This window comes from Lynx canadensis, chromosome D3 (genome assembly GCF_007474595.2).
Source record: "Lynx canadensis isolate LIC74 chromosome D3, mLynCan4.pri.v2, whole genome shotgun sequence".
Lineage (NCBI taxonomy): Eukaryota > Metazoa > Chordata > Mammalia > Carnivora > Felidae > Lynx > Lynx canadensis.
Window position 1 is genome coordinate 446,857 of NC_044314.2, and position 22,612 is coordinate 469,468.

The following is a 22,612-nucleotide window of genomic DNA, read 5'->3' on the forward strand; positions in this document are numbered from 1 at the left end:
TGATGGGTGATGGGGCTTGCTCTAGAGTTCCTGCTGGCCTGTCAGGCCCATTCTATGTCACTGCTGATGCTTCTTGCTGTACTTGGATCAATGAAACAGGCAAAGGAGAACAGACCATACTTGGCTTCAAGGAAACGTCATTTGTCTCTTTTATTTATTTATTTATTTTTTAAAATCTTTTTTTTTTTTTCCAACGTTTATTTATTTTTGGGACAGAGAGAGACAGAGCATGAACGGGGGAGGGGCAGAGAGAGAAGGAGACACAGAATCGGAAACAGGCCCCAGGCTCTGAGCCATCAGCCCAGAGCCCGACGCGGGGCTCGAACTCCCGGACCGCGAGATCGTGACCTGGCTGAAGTCGGACGCTTAACCGACTGCGCCACCCAGGCGCCCCTATCATTTGTCTCTTTAAGGTTAATCATCATGGCCTATGGGATATTTTTTCTTGCCTGGGTTGGGCAAATGGGGCTCCTAGTTCCAAAGCACCCTACAAGACTATGAATTGTTAGTGGTCATGATGCTGATCTGTCACATCCTGTCTGATCTTGAATGCTTCTGGGCAGCTGCTGCTCTCAGGTCAGATGATGCAGCAACAGAAAGACCACCTATCAGCATGTGAGTGATTGCGGACGCACCAAACAGTCCCCAAGCTGTGAAGATCTGGATCCTCAGCCTCCCATGAACTGGTCAGCCTCTCACAAGTGACAGAATATCTGAAAGGGAGAAGAACCAGGAGACTAACTATACAAATGGACATTTACAACCTTCTCTGTAGCCATCAGCCCAGAATGATCTGGGCTTGGTCAGTGACTGCCAGCTTCCCTATTTGTTTTCTCCTCTTCCAAACTAGGACCAGCAAGAGAAAGCCAAACATGTTCCCTGAACCTGTATCCCCCCAGACACACACTGTGACAAATCTAGTTAGCCCCCCTCCAACTTTCCTGTGCCAACAGCCTCCAATCGGAGCACCCTCTTCTGCCCCCTCTGAGACTCTACCAAACGCAAGTGTTGGTGGCTGACTCACTTGTTAGAGCAAGATCTGAATAAATAACTGCTGTGTGTTCTCACTTGGGTGATCTTCATTTATTTCCACATGACAAACTGGATTAATGTAGATTATGAAACTGCCTGAAACAAACAGGTACTAAAAGTTGAAATTGGAGTGACCTTCCCAAAGCACACACTTGTTTAGGTCACCCTCTTGCTTTAAGTCTTTTCATGGCTCCCCATTGCCCTTGGAATAAATTCACTCTCTGTATCTCTGGTTTTCCAGTCCTCTCTCTTGAGCTGATAACAAAATTGACCTTTTAGTCTCTGTAATGTGTCTTGCTTTCTTTTCCTTTCTGGCTTTGGGAAAGGCTATTTATTCTACCTAGAATACTCCTTCTGTTTCTCTCTTCACCTGGGTTCATCCTCAGTATAGACATCACTTCCCCTGGTCAGCTCTCCCCAGTGCCTGCCTGGGTAAGTTGCCCCTCCTATCGGCACCAGACTACACCATTATTCCACTGGTCATTGTCCCATTGATTACTTGGCTGTGTTTACTCACCATCGTAAGCTGAATTACACTGGTTATACACCTCACCAAGCTTGACCCTGTCAAACTTTCCCAAAGTGTTACAATAGTTCATGTAGATAATCTAAATGAACATATCTGAAAATTTTCTTCTGAAGAAATTACTTCTAGAATTATTATGATAGAATTCTTTTCTATCAGTATGGGATCTAATACTTTGCCAATTACATAATAACACCAACACCAACTATACAATTTACAAGTTTCCATTATCTTGTTGTCATACTAAACCTAGGAAAGTGGTTGTCTACAAAGTGATTTGTACTTTAACTTTATTATTGTATTAAAATATAGAATCACAGGGTAGAAGTGACTCCAAGAAATAACCTCCATCTAGTACATTTTTTATACTAGAACCTTTGTGTTCCATTCTTTCCTCTCTCTCATTCATGTTCAGGGCTTAATTATCATCTATATTATGGTAACTTCAAATGTATATTTCTATGCCAGGCTCTCTTCTTAGATTCAGACCTTGTTTCCAACTATCTGTTTGATATTAACACCTAGAGGTCTCAACAGCCATGCTCAATGTGGTCAAGACCAAATCTGTGATCCCTCATTCTTTTTCTAGTGTTTCCACTATCCATTCTCAACACAATCATTTTCTTTTTCCCTCTTTCTTGAGGTTTTGCATTTTAAAAAATTATTCATTTATTTATTCTATTTGAATATAGGTGGCACACAGTGTTACATTAGTTTGGGGTATACAACAGGGATTCAGCGTCTCTATATGTTATGCTATGCTCTCCACAAATATAGCTACCACCTGTCACCACACTGTGCTACTGCACTACCACTGACTACATTCCCTATGCTGTACCTTTTCCTACTGTGATTTATTCATTTCATAACTGAAATCCTGTGCCTCCGATCCCCTTCATCCACTTTCCTCATTTCCCTATACCCCTCCCCTCTGGCAACCATTAATTTGCTCTCTGTATTTAAGGGTCTGTTTGTTCATTTGTTTTGTTTTATGGATTGGATGTATAAGTGAAATCATATAGCATATGTATTTCTGTCTGACTTATTTCCCTTTGCATACCCTCTAGGTCCACTCGTGTTGTTATAGAGGGCAAGATCTCATTCTTTTTTATGGTTGAATAATATTATATATATATATATGTATATGTATGTATATATATATGCCACATATATATACTATATATATACTATATATATATATACATGCCACATTTTCTTTATCTATTCATGTATCTATGGACACTTGGACTGCTTCCATATGTTGGCTATTGTAAATAAACATAGAGGTGCATATACCTTTTTCAATTCATCATTTTCTTTGGGTAAATATCCGGTAGTGGAATTACTGGATCATATGGCATCTTTATTTTTTATTTTTTGAAGAACTTCATACTGGTTTCCACAGTGGCTGCACTAGTTTGCATTTCCCCCAATAGAAAAAGGGTTCCTTTTTCTCCACATCCTCACCAACATTTATTATTTCTTGTCTTTTTGAGTCTAGCCATTCCGATGGGTGTGAGGTGATATCTCATTGTGGTTTGTTTGTTTGTTTGTTTAATTTAAATTCAAGTTAGTTAAGGGGGGGCCTGTGTGGCTCAGTTGGTTGAGTGTCCAACTTTGGCTCAGGTCATGATCTTGCAGTTCATGAGTTCGAGCCCCATGTTGGTCTCTGTGCTGACGGCTCAGAACCTGGAGCCTGCTTCGGATTCTGTGTCTTCCTCTCTCTCTGCCCCTCCTCCACTCACGATCTCTCTCTCTCTCTCTCTCTCTCTCTCTCTCCCAAAAATAAATAAACTTGGGAATATTCAAATTCAAGTTAGTTAACATACAGGGTAGTCTTGGCTTCAGGAGTAAAACAGTGGTTTCAATTTGCATTTCCCTGATGATGAGTCATGTTGAGCATCTTTTGATATGTCTGTTGGCCATTTGGATGTCTTCTTTGGAGAAATGTCTATCCAAATCCTCTCCTCATTTTTTAATTGAATTACTTTGGGGGCTTTGGTGTTGAGTTGCTCAATGCCATCCTTCCTGATACTTCACTCACAGCAGTGTCCAAACTATTATCATGCCTTGTTCACTTCGCCTCCCAAATATCTCTTACAGCTGTCTGCTTCTCTTGATCTTCAGAGCTACTGCCGTAATCTCAACTCCACACTACCACCATCTTCCTTCTGGGCCACTCCAACAAGCTCCTAACTCTTGTTGCTACGGCCACCCTTCCTCCATCACCACTCGTGCCTTTCTGCTATAGCTAGCTATACTTTTCAAATGCAAATCTAATTCTATCAACCCACCTACTGAAAACACTGACTTGGCTTCTTCTTAAGAAGACCAAAATGACTTCATGACTTGGTCTCTAGCCTCCGTTCATAGTATTTTTCTTCCTGTGATCTGCACTTCCATCATTCTGGTCTCTTTGATCAATCTGACTACCCCATGCTCCCTCCAGTCCCAGGGCCTTTTCAGGGGTGCTCCTGCTGCCTGGAGTCACCTCCTCTTACCTCTTCTCACTGCTTTGAGCCACTAATGTTTACCTGTACTTCTGACTTCAGGTTGTTGCTTCTTTAAGACTTCTACCCATGGGGCACCTGGGTGGCTCAGTCAGTTGAGCATCCAACTTTGGTTCGAATTTGTGAGTTCAAGCCCCGCGTCAGGCTCTATGCTGACAGATCAGAGCCTGGAGCCTGCTTCAGATTCTGTGTCTTCCTCTCTCTTTGTTCCTCCCCCAGCTCGTGCTCTGTCTCTTTCTTTCAAAAAATAAATAAACATTAAAAAAAACCAACTTCTGGGGTGTCTGGGTGGCTCAGTCGGTTAAGCATCCGACTTCAGCTCAGGTCCTGATCTTGCGGTTTATGAGTTTGAGCCCCGCATCGGGCTCTGTGCTGACAGCTCGGAGCCTGGAGCCTGCTTCGGATTCTGTGTCTCCCTCTTTCTCTGCCCCTCCCCCACTTGTGCTCTGTCTCTCTCTATCAAAAATAAATAAAATGTAATTGAAAAATAAATAAAATGTAAAAAAAAATTATAAAAAAAATAAAAAATAAAAACTTCTACCTTATGACTCAGTAATTGCATTACTGGGTATTTATCCAAAGGTACAAAAATGCTGATTCGAAGGGGCACATGCATCCCAATGTTTATAGCAGTGCTATCAACAATAGCCAAATTATGGAAAGAGCCCAAATGTCTATCAACTGATGAATGGATAAAGAAGATGTGCCATATATATATATATATATATATATATATATATATATCTCCATACACACACACACACATATATATACATATACGTATACACATACACATACACATACACACAGTGGAATAATACTCGGTGATGAAAAATGAAATCTTGCCATTTGCAGCACTGTGGATGGAACTAGAGGGTATTAAGCTAAGTGAAGGAAGTCAGAGAAATATAGCATATGATTTCAGTCTTATGTGGAATTTAAGAAACACAACAGATGAACATAGGGGAAGGGAAGGAAAAATAAGATAAAAACAGAGGGAGAGGCAAACCATAAAAGACTCTTAAATACAGAGAACAAACTAAGGGTTGCTGGAGGGGGAGGTCTGTGGAGGATGGGTTAGATGGGTGATGGGCATTAAGGAGGGCTCTCGTTGGGATGAGCACTGGGTGTTATATGTAAGTGATGAATCACTGAATTCTGTCTGCTCCTGAAACCATTATTCACTGTACATTAACTAATTTGAATTAAGAAAAAGACTTCTACTCTAGATCAGGTTTCTGCATCACAGAAGTGTGGAGAGCCTACATTCTTCAGGAGTGTTTACTTCTGTTTATAATTAAACTCTCACTGTGTAGCTAGTTCACTAGTGATCTTATCCACTGGATTCTAAGCTGTTGTTTCTTGCTCATCGCTGTCTCTTTAGCACCCAATAGACACACAAAATGTGTATGTAGAACAAAGGCAAGAAAGGCATGATTACGGGGTGCCTGGGTGGCTCAGTTGGTTAAGTGTCCAACTTTGGCTCAGGTCATGATCTTGGGGTCTGTGAATTCCAGTCCTGCATCAGGCTCTGTGCTGAGCCTGGAGCCTGCTTCAGATTCCGTGTCTCCCCCCGCCCCCGCCCCTCCCCCGCCCATACTCTGTCTCCCTCTCTCAAAAATAAATAAACATTTTTTTAAAAAAGGCATGATTACACGTAAGTTGTTCACAAAGAATAACTGTTCCTCTTTCCTGTAGGAATTTCAGTGGTTTTAGGTTAACCTTAGCAATTTATTTTATTGTACATGAGCACGTGTATAGTTTGTCTCTTTGTGCATAGATCAGTCACGGCTGCCAGATGTAGCTGCAGAGTGTGCATACCCTACATGGGGACAAGCTGAGGTGGGCGGGTGGGAGCTGAAATCAAGCCCGTTCTGTTCACCCGTCTGTGTCTTGACGTGGCTTGGGGTCTGCCCAGAGGATAGGATGCTTCCCTCCCCCCACCCCCTCCTTTACATATAAAGGCACTTATAATAGCACTTCTCTCTCTAAGCTAGGGCCCTCGGGGCAGCAAGAAGTCGGCTTCCCACCCTTTAAATTTGTACAAAAGTACCTGTGGGCTGACGTGTCAGACTAGTTTAAGATTCTTCTCTGTTCTGTGGTCACCCAGATTGCTCTCTCTATGCTGGACTCACAAAGCTAATGCTGATTATGGGGTGAACTAGAGGTGAGAGTAGGAAAGATTCAGCACAGCACCTTCACTTTTAAAAACCCAACTGGGGCGCCTGGGTGGCGCAGTCGGTTAAGCGTCCGACTTCAGCCAGGTCACGATCTCGCGGTCTGTGAGTTTGAGCCCCGCGTCGGGCTCTGGGCTGATGGCTCGGAGCCTGGAGCCTGTTTCCGATTCTGTGTCTCCCTCTCTCCCTGCCCCTCCCCCGTTCATGCTCTGTCTCTCTCTGTCCCAAAAATAAATAAACGTTGAAAAAAAAAAATTAAAAAAAAAAAATAAAAACCCAACTGAACAACTAAAATCAAATCACCTGTATTTGTTCTGACACCAAGTTGGTTAAGAAAAAGCAGAACAAACTCGTGTGTGCCGTGACATGCCTCGCAGATAATTCCTCAGGTATGGCTTCTGATTTTGAATGACTGGCTGACATCTCCGCAGTGAATTTTCCCGAGTCTTTGAAAATGATCTTGACGAGTCACGCGGGGTCAGATTGCTCATTTCTTCTGTGCAGGAGAGAGAGGGACAGTCCTTTCAACATCAAAGCTGTTGATTGTAGTTTTAAACATCATTCCTTATATATCCATGCTTAGGTATGTAGGGATGTAGTGACCTGGACTGATGTCAGCAACTTTCATTGAATGCATAAAAAAAAAAGGATGGATCAAGAGGTAAATGTCTGGATGGCTGGGTGATAAAACAAATAGAGCAAAATGTTAAGTGTAAGATCTCGGTGACAGTATTCACTGTAAAATTATTTCAACTTTTCAATTCGTTCAAAATTTTTCATAATAAGTAGGGGAGGGGCGCCTGGGTGTCTCAGTCGGTTGGGTGTCCAACTTCAGCTCAGGTCACGATCTCACTGTCTGTGAGTTCGAGCCCCACGTCAGGCTCTGTGCTGACAGCTCAGAGCCTGGAGCCTGCTTCGGATTCTGTGTCTCCCTCTCTCTCTGCCCCTCCCGTGCTCACACTCTGCTCTCTCTCTCAAAAATAAATAAACATTAAAAAAATAAAAAAGAATAAGTGGGGGAAAGCTTTTATTCAACATTTATTGAAGTTTTATTATATTTATTATAATATTTATTTACATTATATTTACTAAAGTAGCCTAGGCATCAGGGATACAGTGCTGAAGAAGGCATGGTCCCTGTTGGTCAGCACTCCTGGGGAAGGAGACACATCAGCAGATGCTGACAAAACCACACGGTGAGTGCAGTGACAGACACACACAGAATGTTCTGGAATACCAAGGAGAAGCGCCTCCCACATTCTGGGATGTTTCTGTGTCTAGTGGTTGTGGTTAGGGAGATCTTCCTGGAAGAGAGGCCAGCAGAACTCAGCCTTGGATGGCAACGGAATGAAAATTAGCTCAGGCAGTGGGGAGTAAAGGTATTCTGTGAACAAACACTGTGTGGTGTTTTCGGGAGCAGATGGGCTGGGACTGGTCAAGCGTGGGGAGCTGTGTGCCCTGTTCCCCACTGGGCTTGATGCTGGGGGGGGATGTGGAAGGATGAAGACAGGAAGAGGATGACAGGGCCCAGCTTTCCTCAGCTAGGTTGGTAGAATGGCTGACTAGAGAATATACCTGAGGACCCAAAGCTGGAGATAAGGTAGGTGCTTGTGTTGGTGTCAGGAATGACGTGAGTTCCAAGGCTGCCAGTGAAAGAACCGGTTGGAGGAATGTTTAGGATGTAAAACGGGAGAACTTGTGATGGGAGAGTGAAGGACAGTTAAGCACACTGCTCACTGTCATTACGAGGAGGGCTGATGGGCTGTTTGGAACGTTTTAAATCTGAGGTGCCTGTGGGAGACCCAAGTGGGGCTGCCAATTGGCAGCCAGAAAAATAAAAGTGAAGCTTAGGAAAGAGGTAGATATACTGATTGGGATTTGAAGTGGTGACATTTGAGTCTGCAATGGAGATGAAGAAGGGAGAGTATGCAGAGAAATAAAATGAGAGGGGTGGGACTTCTGATACCTACTACAGTGCCTGCACATAGGACCTGGGTAAGGAACGTGGGTTGAAAATGAATGAAAGTGGGCATAGTCCTGGAGAGCCACATTTAAGGATCAGCTGAGGAAGGGAAGCTGATGGAGACGTAAGAACAGCCCGTGAGCTTGGAGATGCTAAAAGGGCACGTTTGGGAGTTGTCAGGGAGAGGAGAGCTTCGGGAAGGGAGAGTGATTACCAATGGAAGGTGAGGACTCACATCTGTTCTTGGGTCTGACAATTGCGAGGTCACGGGTGACCCAGGCGTGTCTGTAGTGGTAAGGGTTGCAGCGGGAGAACACGAGGACGCAGAGTCAAGGGAGCCCAGGCAATGTTGGGAGAAATGTGACAAAATGCTCTCTTTAGAGCACCTTTATCTAGATCAAGGGGGACTGGAAAGCTTTAACTTTACTGTTCATTACACTCATGATTTCTCAATGGAATATATATAGTTATATCATACCCATTTACCACTGATTCATTATCATATTAAATCATAATTCATTAATACATGTAAGGAACAAACACTTCTTCAATTATGACTTGTATCCCTGCAGGGAATTCCTGTAAAGAAGCAAACTGTGGTTATGTAATATCAGCCCTGAATTTAACACAATTTTTAATGAATTCAGACATTTATTTAGTGCCTGCTGTTTTTGGTCTCCGGGCTCTACTGAGTAGGAGGTACTGGTAAAGGGGAAAAAGCTGAAATTATGGGAGAGAATGGCCGAACGTGAGGTGCTGGGCAGGGCAAACAAGGTCCCAGGAGTGACGGACTGGTTGTGAACAGGGGCAGACACATCCTGTGAAACTGACTCCCGGGTCGGGGTAGTTGTTGAGGAAATAGGTGTGCACGTAGCAGCTGGGAGATTGAGGCAGACAAAGTCTGATGGTCTTGGTGTTCTGGAAGGAGACATGGTCTTCTGCTGAAAATGAAGTCGAGGAAGGGCAGGTGTTGCCCAGAGAGGGTCAATGAGATGGGAAAGGGGTGGAATGGTCATTAAGGAGCAGGAATAGGACAAGGACCGGATAAGTAAAAGGAGGTGTTTGCATACACACCTGGCCTCTCATTAAAGTGCAAGATCCCTGAAGGCGGTGTGGTCCTTCTCTTCCCCCATGCAAGTTTGACTCAACGGATGAATACCCAAAGCTATTTTGAAAGCTCCTACTTCACGTGTTACCTCGTTTTGAGAAATATAGTAGTATTGCTTCACAATTAAAATCTGGGCAAAAGTGAACTTTTAGGGCAGTTAAGAGTTTTTACAAATGTATGCAATTAACCTCTTCCCTACACAACATATAGTGTGACTCTAACTTAAAAATCAGAATGCTCAAGAAAAAGTGTGACAGTTTTCTCAGAAAAGAATGATGAGTTCAAGAGACCCCATCCAGCCAGTTCACCAAGATGTGTCAATTTCAAGGGCACACTTGTCGAAGTTCTGATAGCCCAAGTTCTGTTCTCCAATGGCAGGGCAAGATTGTCCTCACGCCCGGTTTCCTATTGGCTCTGAGATGTGGGCGGGGTCACCCATTCCTGCTACTGCCACTAGCTCCACCCCCATTCCATGCAAATGAAGTCAAAGCTCTGGTGAGCCCACGTGACCTGTCACGTGGTCGACGCCACCCTCCCTCCACCCCTCCTTTAATGACGTCATCACCCCCTCAAACTCTCTCGAGAGTTTGCAGAGATGCTAGTGAGAGGCTGGCAGGCCAGCCCACTGTGGCAGGAAGGGGGGGAGGGGCGGGGGCTCCAACAGGGGACCCCCCACTCTCACTCCTGAGCCTCCAGTCCAGCTTTAGGCAGGGGCCCCAAGGGTCCTGTGGGGCAGTGTCCAGGGGTCCCAGGCACACTCTCCTCCCATTGGCTGGCTGTATTGGCATGCAAATGAGGGCACGCGTCACTTCCGGAGGCAAATCGAGCGCCATTTTCTCTTTCTGGCCGTGCTGGGAGGAGGGGACGGGGTCGCGCGGGGGTGGGCGCGCGCCGAGGCGGGGGTCCCGCCGCTCGGGGCGGAGGCGGGCGCGGGCGCGGGGCCCCGGCGGGCCGCGGCGGCGCGGCGAGAGGCGGCGGGGGACGCGGCGGCGCTCCTGGCGCCCAGCGGTAGGTACGACCCCGGCCCAGCCCCGCGGCGACGCCCCCGGCCCTGCCCGGCCCAGGCCCGCGAAGTCCCGACGGCGGCCGAGACCGCGGCCCCGCCCCGCCCCGCCCACAGCCCGCGGCCCGCGGCCGCCTCACGAATCCCGCGACGTCCTCTGGGCGCGGGGTTCGCGGCCCGGACGGCGCCCGTCATCCCTCCGCGTCACGTGGGGGTCGGGGGTGGTCGGCGGGGGGCGGGCGCGGGCGGCGGGGGCGGGGGCTTGAGGGGCGGGCCGGGGCCGGGCGGAGCGGAGCCGAGGGACGCGCGGGCCGGGGCGAGGTGAGGGCGGTCTCCGCGGGGCGCGCCTCCCGCCGCGCCGAGCCCCCCGAGCTTCGCCCCGGAGCCTGTTCTCGGAGCAGCCGGGGGCGGCCGCCCCGAGGTTTGCCCGGGGGCGCTTGTCCTCCGGCGGAGAGGGACCGTTGGAGCAGCTCCGGACCGCGACAGCCACTCCGGAGCTGTTGACGTGAATGGCGACGATGGATATGCAGATGTTGACATTAAAATTGTAACTTTCCGTGTGCCTCCGCTGCCTGCGCCGGCAGAGATGGTGTTTGCGAGTTTCCTGCGAACGTTGGGCTTTGGGACGTCCAAAATGCTACCTGCCAGTTCGAGTAGTGCGCAGTTGCCTGATGATAGTTAACTGTTTGAAGTGTTTTCTCTGCGTTTGAGTGGAAGGCTTGCTAGAATGCGGTTAACGCTGGTTCTGATGGAATCGAACGAGCGGCCCCGGGCCCTGGCGCCACGAGGCGCCCGCGGCGGGAGCTGGGCCGGTGGGCCACGCAGGTCTGATGGGGGCTGCGCACGGCTGGGGGTGGGGGGGACCGCGAGTAAAAGTGGAGGTGACGAGAGCAGGCTCCGCTCTGGTCCGAGGTAAGTGATGGAGGCGTGACTGGCGGTTTTGTGAACGAACTTTGATAATTCGGTTGGAGCTGGGACCGCTGAGCCGCTGGTCTTTACGCGTGGCACCACGGATCTGTACGGGGAAGGGGAAGGGGTGCCGCTTGCGAGACGGCCAGGAGTGGGGGACCCGTTGACTTGTGTGACCGAGGGGGGGGGTGGCTGGATGTTGATTGGTTACGGGAGACGGAGGCCGACTTGTGGCCAGGCTGTCACCTGGAGCGGCCCCGGGGCACCTGTGAGCTTTGTGCGCGTGTGCGCGGCCGCATTTCTGCCCTGCCCTCGGCTGGCTGCCGCCCTGTGCCAGGCAGTGTGTCCCGGTGAGCAGGCGGCCGGGGGCCTTCGAATTGTGCTCTCACGTAGGGCACAGGCATTACGTGTTTCTTAAGTTGCTTGAAAAGCAAGTCCTGCATCATTCCAGTGGCCGGGACGTTTCATTAGGATTTTGAAGTTAGATGATAGCAAGCACAGGGCTTGTGCCTTTCTTGTATTCACTCACTCATCCTCACCAACTGCTTCCGAGGTTGTGCGCTCCTGTTTTACGGTCACCTGAGGCCCTGGGATTAAGTAATTTGCCAGATTTTTACAGCTTATAAATTGTGGAGTTGATTTGAACCCAGGAAGTACGGTTAAAGAATATACGTGTGTTTTTAAATGTTTATTTTGGGAGAACAAGTGAGCAGGGGAGGGGCAGAGGGAGGGAGAGCAAGCGAATCCCACGCGGGCTGTACACCGTCAGCGCAGAGCCCGAGTGGGGCTCAGACCCATGGACGGTGAGATCGTGACCTGAGCTGAAATCCAGCCGGAGGCTTCCCTGACTCAGCCACCAGGTGCCCCCCAGTTCCAGAGTCTTTGCCGGGGAGACTAGTGTGTAGTGTTGCCTCTCATGTGAGACCCTTTTGGAACTTAGATTTCACAAGAACAAGGGTTCTCTGGCTTGAAAAGTTTCGCCTATTACCTGAACGGCTATTTTTTGAAGTGTTATTTTTTCCAGAATGGAATGTTCTTAAATGATCAAGATGCTAAAAAACAACAAAGGAAACCCTACACATGCCCCTTTGGGAAATACTATTGTGCACATCAGTGGGATTTTTGGTGATCAGTGAACTGAGACTGATAGAGGAGTGCAGCTGCATTAGTCTCCTGTTTCGTGGCGGAGAAGGATTTAATGTACTTGTTTTGGGGGGGGGACCGCCTTAGCAATGGTGTGGGAATGGGGGCACCTCTGTCTGAAAATATAAAGTGCCTATTCTCCAGATTCAAGGAAGAAGACTGACAGTTCCTGGCCCTACTCCCAAGCCTTGAACAAGTAGCTATAGGGCCAGCTAGCAGTCCGCAGCAGCCTCCAGGAAGCAGCCTGTGACAGTAGTCCAGCCCCTAAGCTAGTGCTGCTGAAAGGCCACCAGTACCTGTACGCGGTGCTTGTGAAAACCCTGTAGGACCAGTGCTTACTATGTAAAGCCATACTTCTTTGCAAGTGACAAAGTTAGCTTCCTTGTTTCAGGTACATGTGGGTGGTGGCTTTAATCTTGGACACTTCTAACCAGCAGCTGGCTCTGGGCAAGAAGAGCCCCAAAGGCAGAGAGGGTGATGGAACTCTAGGGGGGAAGCGAAGGCAAGTCTGGTGGAGCTGAGTGGAAAGCATCTAATGACTGTTGTTGAGCCTTGCTCTGGCCGTAGGAGCCAGTGTGGGCTTGACAGTGGCCTTGGGTTTAGTTTTTAGGGACACCATCACAAGGCTCCTGACAGCTCCTCTGTGAGGTGAGGCTTCTGAAAGCTAGAACCCAATTCGGTGCATTTCATTTCCAATAATTTTAGTATTTTACTTTATTTCCTGTGACTTGATATCCTTCAGTTATAAAGTACTGCATGATCCTTCAGTCTCTCCTTTGGAGCCTGAGATACACTTCTGACCTAGATAATGGGGTTTGGAAAACTCATTTCAGGATAGCTTCTGAGGAACTTTGCGTTTCCTTTGTACCCACCCTGAGACTCTCCCTCTTACATGTTAACCCCTCTTCCCCCCAAACCCGCTCATTTGATTCTAGGCTGCCTTTTTGGTTTTACTTACCTTTTGCCAAATACATTGACTTTTCCTTTACCTCAATCGGTTTTTGATGCTGGTCTGTTCACTTAGACTGTCTTGGGCTCCAGCTCTAATCCTCCATAACCTTTTTGAACCTTTGTCTGCATGTCTTATGATTCTTAGCCTGTTTTATTTAATTTCTTGTTCATTTACTGTGAACACTTGCTGTATATTACACTCAGTGATAGGCCCCAGACATGCAAATAAAACATGATTCCTACTCTGAGAAGTTCAGTCGAGTAGGAGAAATGGATATATAAATAGATAATTGCAACCTGGTGCGTGCAAGAAGTGTGAACTTGGAGGGGCACCAGGTTTATGCTGGGGGAGGAGGGGTTACAAGAGGGGTGTGAAAGTGGAATTGCTGACTCATAGAAATTGTCATTTAAAATCTTTGGCTATATGGGCGCCTGGGTGGCTCAGTTGGTTGAGCGTCTGACTTCGGCTTAGGTCCCCGTCAGTGGGTTCGAGCCCCTCATCGGGCTCTGTGCTGACACCTCAGAGCCTGGAACCTGCTTTGGATTCTGTGTCTCCCTCTCTGCCCCTCCCCTGCTTGCGCGCTCTCTCTCTCTCTCTCTCTCAAATAAATCAATATAATAGTTGAATAAAACGTTAAAAATTTTTTTTTAAATCTTGAGATATGGCCAAATTACCCTCTAAACATGTAGAAATTATGATTTGTGTACTTACTTTCACTATCAATAGATGTTATCAGTCTTTAAAAGTTATTTTGATAAAAAATTGGCATTCATTATTTTACCTGGTGTTCTTTAACTTGAATTTGACTTTTTTAGCTTTGATAGCTTATACATTAAAAAAAAACCTTTTTTTAAATTATTTTTTTTTTTAGGTTTGTTTATTTATTAATTTTTGAGCGACAGAGAGGGAGAGAGAATCCCAAGCAGGCTCTGCACTGTGAGTGCAGAGCTGGACGCAGGGCTTGATCTATAAACTGTGTGAGATCATGACCTGAACCAAAATTAAGAGTCTGATGCTTAACTGACTGAGCTACCCAGGCGCCACCAAAAAGCTTTTTGAAAGTGTTACAGATTTGTACAAAGTTGCAAGTATAATACAAAGAACTTTTCCCCCTGAAATATTTGAAAGTAAGTTGCCAAACAAGATGCCACATTACCCCCAATGCCGTTTAGCACAAGGGAAGCATCCTGGGTATCCAGAGTACAGCGAGTCAGGAAATAAATACATGATTACCATGGAACCCTCAGATCCCACGAAGTCTTGCCAGCTCCATAACATTTCTAGTAAAAGAATCCAGTTAGACTGGCCCATTGTATTTACTTATTTTTAGTATCTTTCAGTGGGAACTGTTTCAGTGGGAAATGGTCTTTAGTTTTTCTTCATGATTTTTTTAATTTTTATTTTTTATATAATTTATTGTCAAGTTGGTTTCTATACAACACCCAGTGCTCATCCCCACAGGTGCCCTCCTCGATGCCCATCCCCCCCCCCCCCCATCCTCTCAGTTCTCAGTATTTAAGAGTCTGTTACATTTGCCTCCTTCCCTCTCTGTAGCTTTTTTTTCCTTCATGATCTTTTTTTATAAGGGTATAATTCATATAGAGTTGTATGACTATCACCACAGTCTAATGATACAGCGTTTCTGGCACACTCCAATAACCTGTTCCCACTCCCAGCTGACAGCTACCTACCTTCTATGTCTAGAGTTGTCTTGTAAATATTTCACGTACATGGAGTCAGACAGTGAGGACTTTTGCGTCTGCCTTCTTTCATTTAGCATGTTTTTGAGATTCATTCCTGTTGTGACATGCATCAGTGCCTGGTTTTTAATGCCAAGTAGCATTGTGTTGTATGGGTGTACCACATTTTGTTTATCCATTTACCATTCTGTGGACACTTAAATTGTTTCCATCTTTTGGCTGTTATGAGTAGTGCTACCTTGTATGGTCTGGGCACTGGATAAATATAGGCTATTTTGTACAGGGTCTCTTAATTTGGGCTAAGAAGTCTACCAGACTTCTGTGAATTACTCTTGGTTATTATTAAGTAATGTTTAGGGAGCCGCTTGGAAATCATGTACATATCCCATTCCTGATCAGAGTTTCAGTGTATTTGTTTAAATCACCATGGACTTAAATTTATGTTCTGGTGGATTATATTTTAGTCACTGTTGCTATATACCAAAGCACCTCAAAACTTCATAGAATAAAACATTTTCTGAAACTCTAATTCTTTGAATCCAGAGTTCAGGCAGGAGCAGGGGAGATGACTTGTTTGATTCCTCATCCGGGAAGACTCTAAGGCCGAGGTGACATGATAGGCAGGTGTCTAGAAGTGTCTTCGTTCACGTGTCTGGTGGTTGATGTCGGAGCATTTCCATGTAGTCTCTCCACGTGGGCCAGTTAGGTTTCCTCACGATGTGGTGTCTGGATTTCAAGAGTGAAGGTTCCTAGACAGGCAGAAGTGTGTGCCATTTTGGTGCTCTAGTCTGGTAAGTCACGTGGCATTGCTTCTGCCATACTTCGTTGGTTGAGGCAGCCACAAAAGTTCTGCCCAGGTCCAAGGGCATCTGTGCCCCACCTTTGAGGAGGCCTGTCGAGATCATGTTTTAAAATGGCACGTGGGATGGGAGATATTGTCGCGTTGTCTTTGGAAAATTCGTTGGCACAGGTTGTAATCTATTGGATGCCCAAATTGTCCCATATTTGGGTTGTGGGAACTTCTTTAACCTGGCTTCTTTTGAGTCCTTTTGACGTGTCTCTTCATTCTTTGAGCAACTTCCTTATTTTCTGGTGCAGGACAATCTCAGCTCATCTTGTCTTTTCCATGATCCAGCCCTAGAATCAGCCATTTCTCTAAGGAGTCCTGGTTCTTTTTTTAATGGAAAGTTCTTTTTAGAAAATAAGATTTGGGCCTTAGGAGTGCTCACTGCTACTGGAGTGTGCAGCTGCTTCTAGGCCATCTTAGTGACAAAGCTATGGAATATATACACACACATTTACGGTTGTACTTATTTTTTATTTAAGTATATATTAAAAACAATAAGGTCACACCTGTACCTCCTATTCTGGTCAAGTACCACAGGGTTTAGTTTAATTTTATGCCTTTTCAGATATTTTAAAAATAGCTTTATGGAGGGGTGCCTGGGTGGCTCAGTTGGTTAAGCGTCAACTTGTGAGTTCAAGCCCCGTGTTTTGGTCTCTGCTGTTAGCACAGAGCCTGCTTCAGATCCTCTTGTCCCCCCCCCCCCCGCCCCGCCCCGCCCCTCTCATTCTCTCTCTCAAAAATAAAAAAATAAACATGAAAAAAACAGCTTTATGGAAATGTAACTTACATACCGTACAGTTCACCTGTTTAAAGTGAATAATTCACCGTCCTCCAGTATATTCACAGAGTTGTGCATACATCGTCACATTTGATTTTTAGAACATTGGTGTTGCTCCTTAGCCATCACCGTAGAGTTCCTCTTCAGCCCTAGACAACTAATATGCTACTTTCTGTCTCTATAAATTTGTTCTGGATGCTTGGTAAGAATGGAATCTTAGAATATGTGGTCCTGCATGTCTGGCTTCTTTTACTTAGCACAGTGTTCCTCAGGGCTAATTCACATCATAGCATGTGTCAGTATTTTATTTCTTTTTATGACCAAATATTTCAGTGTATGGATATACCACATTTTATTGATCCATTCATCAGTTGATGGACATGTGGGTTGTTTCCACTTTTTGGCTATTATGAATAATGCTGCCGTGAACATCTGTGAACAGGTTTTTGTTTGGATGCATGTTTTTAATTTCTCTTGAGTGGAATCAGTGGTTCATGTGATACTTATATATTCAATCTTTTGAGGAACTGCCAGACTATTTTCCAAACTGGTTGCACCATTTTACACGATTCCCTCCAGGTATGAGAGGTCCAGTAGCTCCACATCCTGTCCAGCGCTGTTGTCTTTGTTTTCTTTTTTCTTTTGTTTAAAATTATAGCCATTTTAGTAGGTGTAAAGTTACATATTTCATTGTGGTTTTGAGTTTCATTTCCACAGCTGATGTTGTTTAGCGTCTTTTCCTGTGCTTAATGGCTATTTGCATATTATCTTTGGAGAAATATTCAGATCTTTTGTCCATTTTTAAGTTGGGTTCTTTGTCTTTTAGTTATTGAATTATGAGGTATTTTCTTAATATGTTCTGGATAGAAGTTCCTTCTCAGAAATACGATTTGCAAATGTTTCCTCCCATTTTTGTGGATTCTCTTTTTACTTTTTTCATGGTTTTCTTTGAGGTGTAAAAGTATTTTATTTTGATGAAGTCCAACTCTTTCTTTAGTTGTTAGTGGTTTTTGGTGTCATATCTAAGGATCCGATGCCAAATCCAAGGTCACGAAGATTTATTCCTGTTTTCTTTTGAGATTTAAGGTTTAAGCTCTTAACACAGAGGTGTATGATACATTTTTGAGTTGATTTTTGTGTATGGTGGTAAGAAAGAGTCGAACTTCATTTTTTGGCATATGGATATGTAGTTGTCCTAGCATAATTTGTTGAAAATTACTCTGTTCTTAGTGTTTTACGAACTCTGTTAAAGATATAGATACAGGTACTCAGTTTTGTTTTCTTTCTTTTTAAGGAAAGATTCAAAAATGTTTCAAATTCCTGTGGAAAATCTTGACAACATCAGGAAGGTACGAAGAAAGGTGAAAGGCATTCTTGTGGATATTGGGCTTGACAGCTGCAAGGAGTTGCTGAAGGTAAGAGTGCATGAGGCAGATGGAGAGAGGACAGTGATGCTAGAGGCGCGAGGTTGGCTTATGGAGGCAAGATTTGAACGGGGAGTTTTTGAAGAATGGATAAGGTTCTCCAAGATGGAAATTGCTAATAATTCAAATGACTGCGTGAGAGCATCATTAGTTCTTCTTTATGTCTTCTGACTTAAAGTGAGCTACTTTAAGCTGTTCAAGTTTTTAAAGTTACTTTCAGGTGGGCCTTTTTATCATCATTAGTTATCAAATATATTGGTTTTTGATCCTTGAAGGGAGCGTATTGAATTATTTGTTATTTTAGCAAAAGAAGACCCTAACTTGATTTCCCGCTGTTGTTGGAGTAATCACCAGATGGGAATTTGTACATGATGTGATAGGGGTTTTCTGATTTGTGAATTTGATATGTGCAGTCTTAACAAAAGTTTAAAAATTAAAGTCACAGTCACATACTCTGATAAGTTGTGTTCTCGTATAATTTTTTCCTTTCTTATAACTTGAGAATATATGGCTGGCATATGTAGTAAAGAAATAAATATCGTTAAGGTCTGGTGTGTATCCTTGAAGCCATTGGTAATTGTATGCATGTTTTATTCATAACTAACAAAATAAGACCGTGTCCTCTTTGTTTTTTTGGTTTTTAAACTCGTGAGCAGTTTGAGTCACAGTATTGGCCTGAGAAGGGTTAAATCTCAGACTTTCAGCCAGATTGATTTTATTTATTAAAAGTTGGTGTAAAACTAATTACCAGGATCCTCGTTATGGCCAGAACTGGTTGTTGCTCTCAAGTAGACAAATACTAATTTCTGAAGGATTCCAGGTAATTCTCTGTTCAGACATTACTGTCGCAGAGAGATCTTTGTTCTCAAATGCTGCCTTCCCCTCTACTCTCTGTTGTGTTACCTGCTCTGTTTTGCTTCAAACCTCCCATAGTACCTGATGTTATTTATTATCTGTCTCCCCCACTTAAATGGAAGAAGACAAGGACCTCTTTGTTTCGTAATCCACTGTAATAACTGTGATCAGAATTGTGATCTGGTGTGCGCACACAGACGCACACACACACACATATATCTATATATATGTTTTTAACAAATATTTTTTGAACGAATGAATGAAAGTAAAAACCCATGTAGAGCAATACTTTTAATAACAGACTATGAGGGAAAGTCCATCTGCAAATATAAGGATGGGGGAGATACTGAAGTCGAAGCTCTTGGGGAGAAGCTACTGCTCAGCGGCAGTCTTAAAGTAAGAGGATTCTCAAGAGTTCTTTGCATCTGTGTTTATAAGTCATGTTTTATGCATGAGGAAGAAAGCAAGGTGATTATTTGGAGACAAGATTGAGAAGGCTGATAGTAGACATAGGCCATTAGTAATAGAGAAGTCTTTTAAAGTTCCTAGACCCAATTCCAGGGTGCCTGGGTGGCTCATTGGTTGAATGTCCAACTGTTCATTTCATCTCAGGTCATGATCCCAGGGTCGTGGGATTGAGCCCTGCATCAGGCTCTGCACTGAGCATGGAGCCTGTTTAAAATTCTCCCTCTGCCTCTCCCCCATTCTCTCCCTCTCTCTTTCTCTAAAATTAAAAAAAACAGTAATAAAGTTTGCATACCCAATTACAATGTGTGTGTGTAAGGGGGGTTCCCCCACCCTCATATAACAGAAGTGTTCTGGTTTCCCACGTGTGGAAGCTCCCTGAAGAGAGAAATAAAATTTTTATAGTCACGATTGATTAAGTCTTTGGTCTGTCCAACTTCCAGCCCTTCTCACCTCCCCAGAAGCTGGGGTGGTCATCCTGGAAACCAGCTGCACTTTTTGGCGGGGGGTGGGGGTGGGGTGGGGGATGGGGGATGGTTCTACCAGTCACCGTCATTAATAACAAAATACCATTGCACCTTTACAGCTTGCAAGCGTTGTCAGGAACTGTGAATGAAGACCAAATTTATCTGAGAAATACATATTAGGTCATCTGAATAACCTTATTAATCATTTCTTATAACTTTCTTGTAAATCACTTTATCGCACTAAGTATGTGTATTTAATATTTGTGGAGAATATATAAGCTAAGAACACAAGTGTGTACATATAGACACAGGATATTTCAAATGATAACGTGTGGGAACCTCCTACAGTGGTGCCTGGCATGTGGCTGATGCTCAAAAAATGGCCCTGAAGGGTAGTAGCATCTTTCAGTAAATAGACTAAGAATGTTTTTGGATCATTGGGGGGATATAAAGAGATGCTTTTTATTTTAATCTTGGCTCTTAGCTAGTTATGTGACTTTGGGCAAATCAGTTAATCTTTGGACCTCAGCGTCCTTATTACAGTGAAGGAATATAGAGAATTAAGATACCAGGATCCTCACCCTTGTTAGAGAGATGGCAGTTTAGTAGGAGTCAAAAGACCTAGTTAACAGTAATAGTGAGAAATAGGCAGAAAGATCACTTCTAGCTGGGGAGGCTAGTGTGGCCTTTATGGAGATGAGATTTGAAATGTTTTCTTTATTTTTAAAGAATGGGTAGGATTACTCAGTGGGAAGAATTAGAAAGGGTATTCCAGGAACATGGAATTTAGAACCACAACCCAGTTGATTAACCCCCATCCAACCAGCAGAGTGAATTCAAGAACACATTACACTTAAACCAAATTAACCAGTCATTCACAGTTTGCTTTAACATTTGCTCGTGTGTGTGTGTGTGTGTGTGTGTGTGTGTGTGTAGTACTTCAAATGTGTGTTTTCTAAGAATAAGGATAGTCTGACGTTACCACAGGATGGTTATCAACTGAAGCAAACTGGTATTTTTATATCCTCTGATCCTTTGTAGCACGTCCTCCTTGTCCATGATGGACCTAGTCTAGGGTCAGGCCTTTGGCTGTCATGTCTCTTTCGTGACCTTGAATGTGAATTCAGTTTATAAATGGAATTCTGTTCCAAAATTGGTTTTGTTTTATTCTTAGATAAAACACCAGTAACAACTAAAATTTTCATCCTGGTGTCCTTTGTTTTTGACATTGTGTAGAACAGTACACTAACTTTTGCTTCCTTCGTCAGCCTGAGAATGTGTTTAGTCATCTGAATTTGCTCAAGACTTGTTTACTTTCTTGATTATGTGGATACAGATATGTACATACTTTATAAGGTGAAATTGAGAGATCTGAATGGTTTACAAGTATTCATTTAGATTAACTGTTGGGTTAAATGTTGCTAATTCTTTTGAGGGAGAAGTTTTTTTTTTTTTTTTTTTTAATTTGTAGCTGGTCCTATATTTTATAAAATTGTTTAAAATTCAGGGAATGTAAAGTTCAGTTTAGAAAAATTAGAAAACATATGCAGAAACATAGATGAGAAAAGAAGACTCGTTTGTAAGCCATTACCCCAAAATATCCGTTGTTAACATTGTGTATTTTTCTAGATTTAAGTGAGAGTGATCAACCTATATATGATAGTATACTAGCTTTGTTTTTGTCTTTCACTGAATTTTATATTAATAATTCTTTTCCATGTCAGATGCATTTATTCTTAATCCCCCATAGTATTTAGAATCTGGGTTTCAAGCAATAGAAACCAACACTGACCAGTTTGAGCCAAAGGGAATTTAGCGGAAGACTGTGAGGCTGGCAGAGTCTGCATTGGAAACTGGAGGAGCTAAGGAGCGGACACCTGTCATGATTCTTCCTTCTTCCTTACCCAGCATTTCAAGTTCAGTGAGATGTCATGCTACCTTCTCTGATTTCCAGAGTGTCTGGGACTGTACTTTCCCAAGAGTTAGGACTTCAGATTTTAGGCAACACAGTCTTGTTGAAAGCCTGTATGAGAAAAATGAACTTTAGTGAAGATAGACTTTTCCAAGAACCTCATCTTCTTTTCTAAAAGTAGATCTAAATCCTGCTACTCATTGGAGTCTCTTGATTTTTTTTGAAAGTTAACATTTGATTGGTTAAAGTAGGGGCTGGCGGTGTAACTTACAGGGCACTGTACAAAATAAAAAAGTGGGTTTGCGCTGGCCCATAGGCCTGTTGTCCCAACCCACAGCACGTGAGTAACTCCCAAGGGGTTGCAGCCTCTGTGCTGGGGTGCTTGTGGTACCTGGATCCAGGCAGGGGTCAAGGTCCCCACCTGAGCCCTCCCCTGCCTGAGTCTGTGCCAGGCTCCCACTGGAGGTGATGATGGAATGTGGACTTCCTAACAGCTTGGTCACTGCCCCAGGTGGTGTGGATGAGAGTGGGAATGACTGCAGGGTGAGGAGTGGAGAGCAGGCACAGACTCTTCCCCAGGAAAATTGGAGGTAGGACCATGTGCCCCATTGTCCTATCAGACTTGGTTTTACAAAACAAATTCAAAGATAAAATAATTCTCAATTTCAAGATGGTGACAACAGAGCATTAAACCCCAGCACTGGCCTTTCTGAGCACAGGGCCCCATACAGCTGCACTAGTCCTGTGCCCTTGGAGTTGGCTCTCACTGGTATTTTCTAAGACCTCAGATTTTTTTTTTTATATTTAATAATTTAGTTTACTTAACCTAATATATTCAAAA

The 22,612-nt window shown here is 44.2% G+C and overlaps 1 protein-coding gene across 4 annotated transcripts in view; it reads left to right on the top strand.

Moving 5' to 3' along the window:
* Positions 1-10,296: 10,296 nt before the first annotated feature.
* Positions 10,297-22,612, top strand: part of ADNP2 (ADNP homeobox 2) — a 30,793-nt gene continuing 18,477 nt past the window's right edge. The window contains exons 1-2 of one of the 4 annotated variants that reach the window (XM_030336052.1): positions 10,297-10,324; positions 17,943-18,063. In XM_030336052.1, the coding sequence (XP_030191912.1) occupies positions 17,956-18,063 (108 nt within the window). In that variant the 5' untranslated portion in view covers positions 10,297-10,324; positions 17,943-17,955. Of the gene's footprint in view, positions 10,325-10,720; positions 11,145-11,179; positions 11,232-17,942; positions 18,064-22,612 lie in introns of those variants that run through there. The other 3 variants (XM_030336051.1, XM_030336053.1, XM_030336056.1) reach the window with 3 other exon arrangements.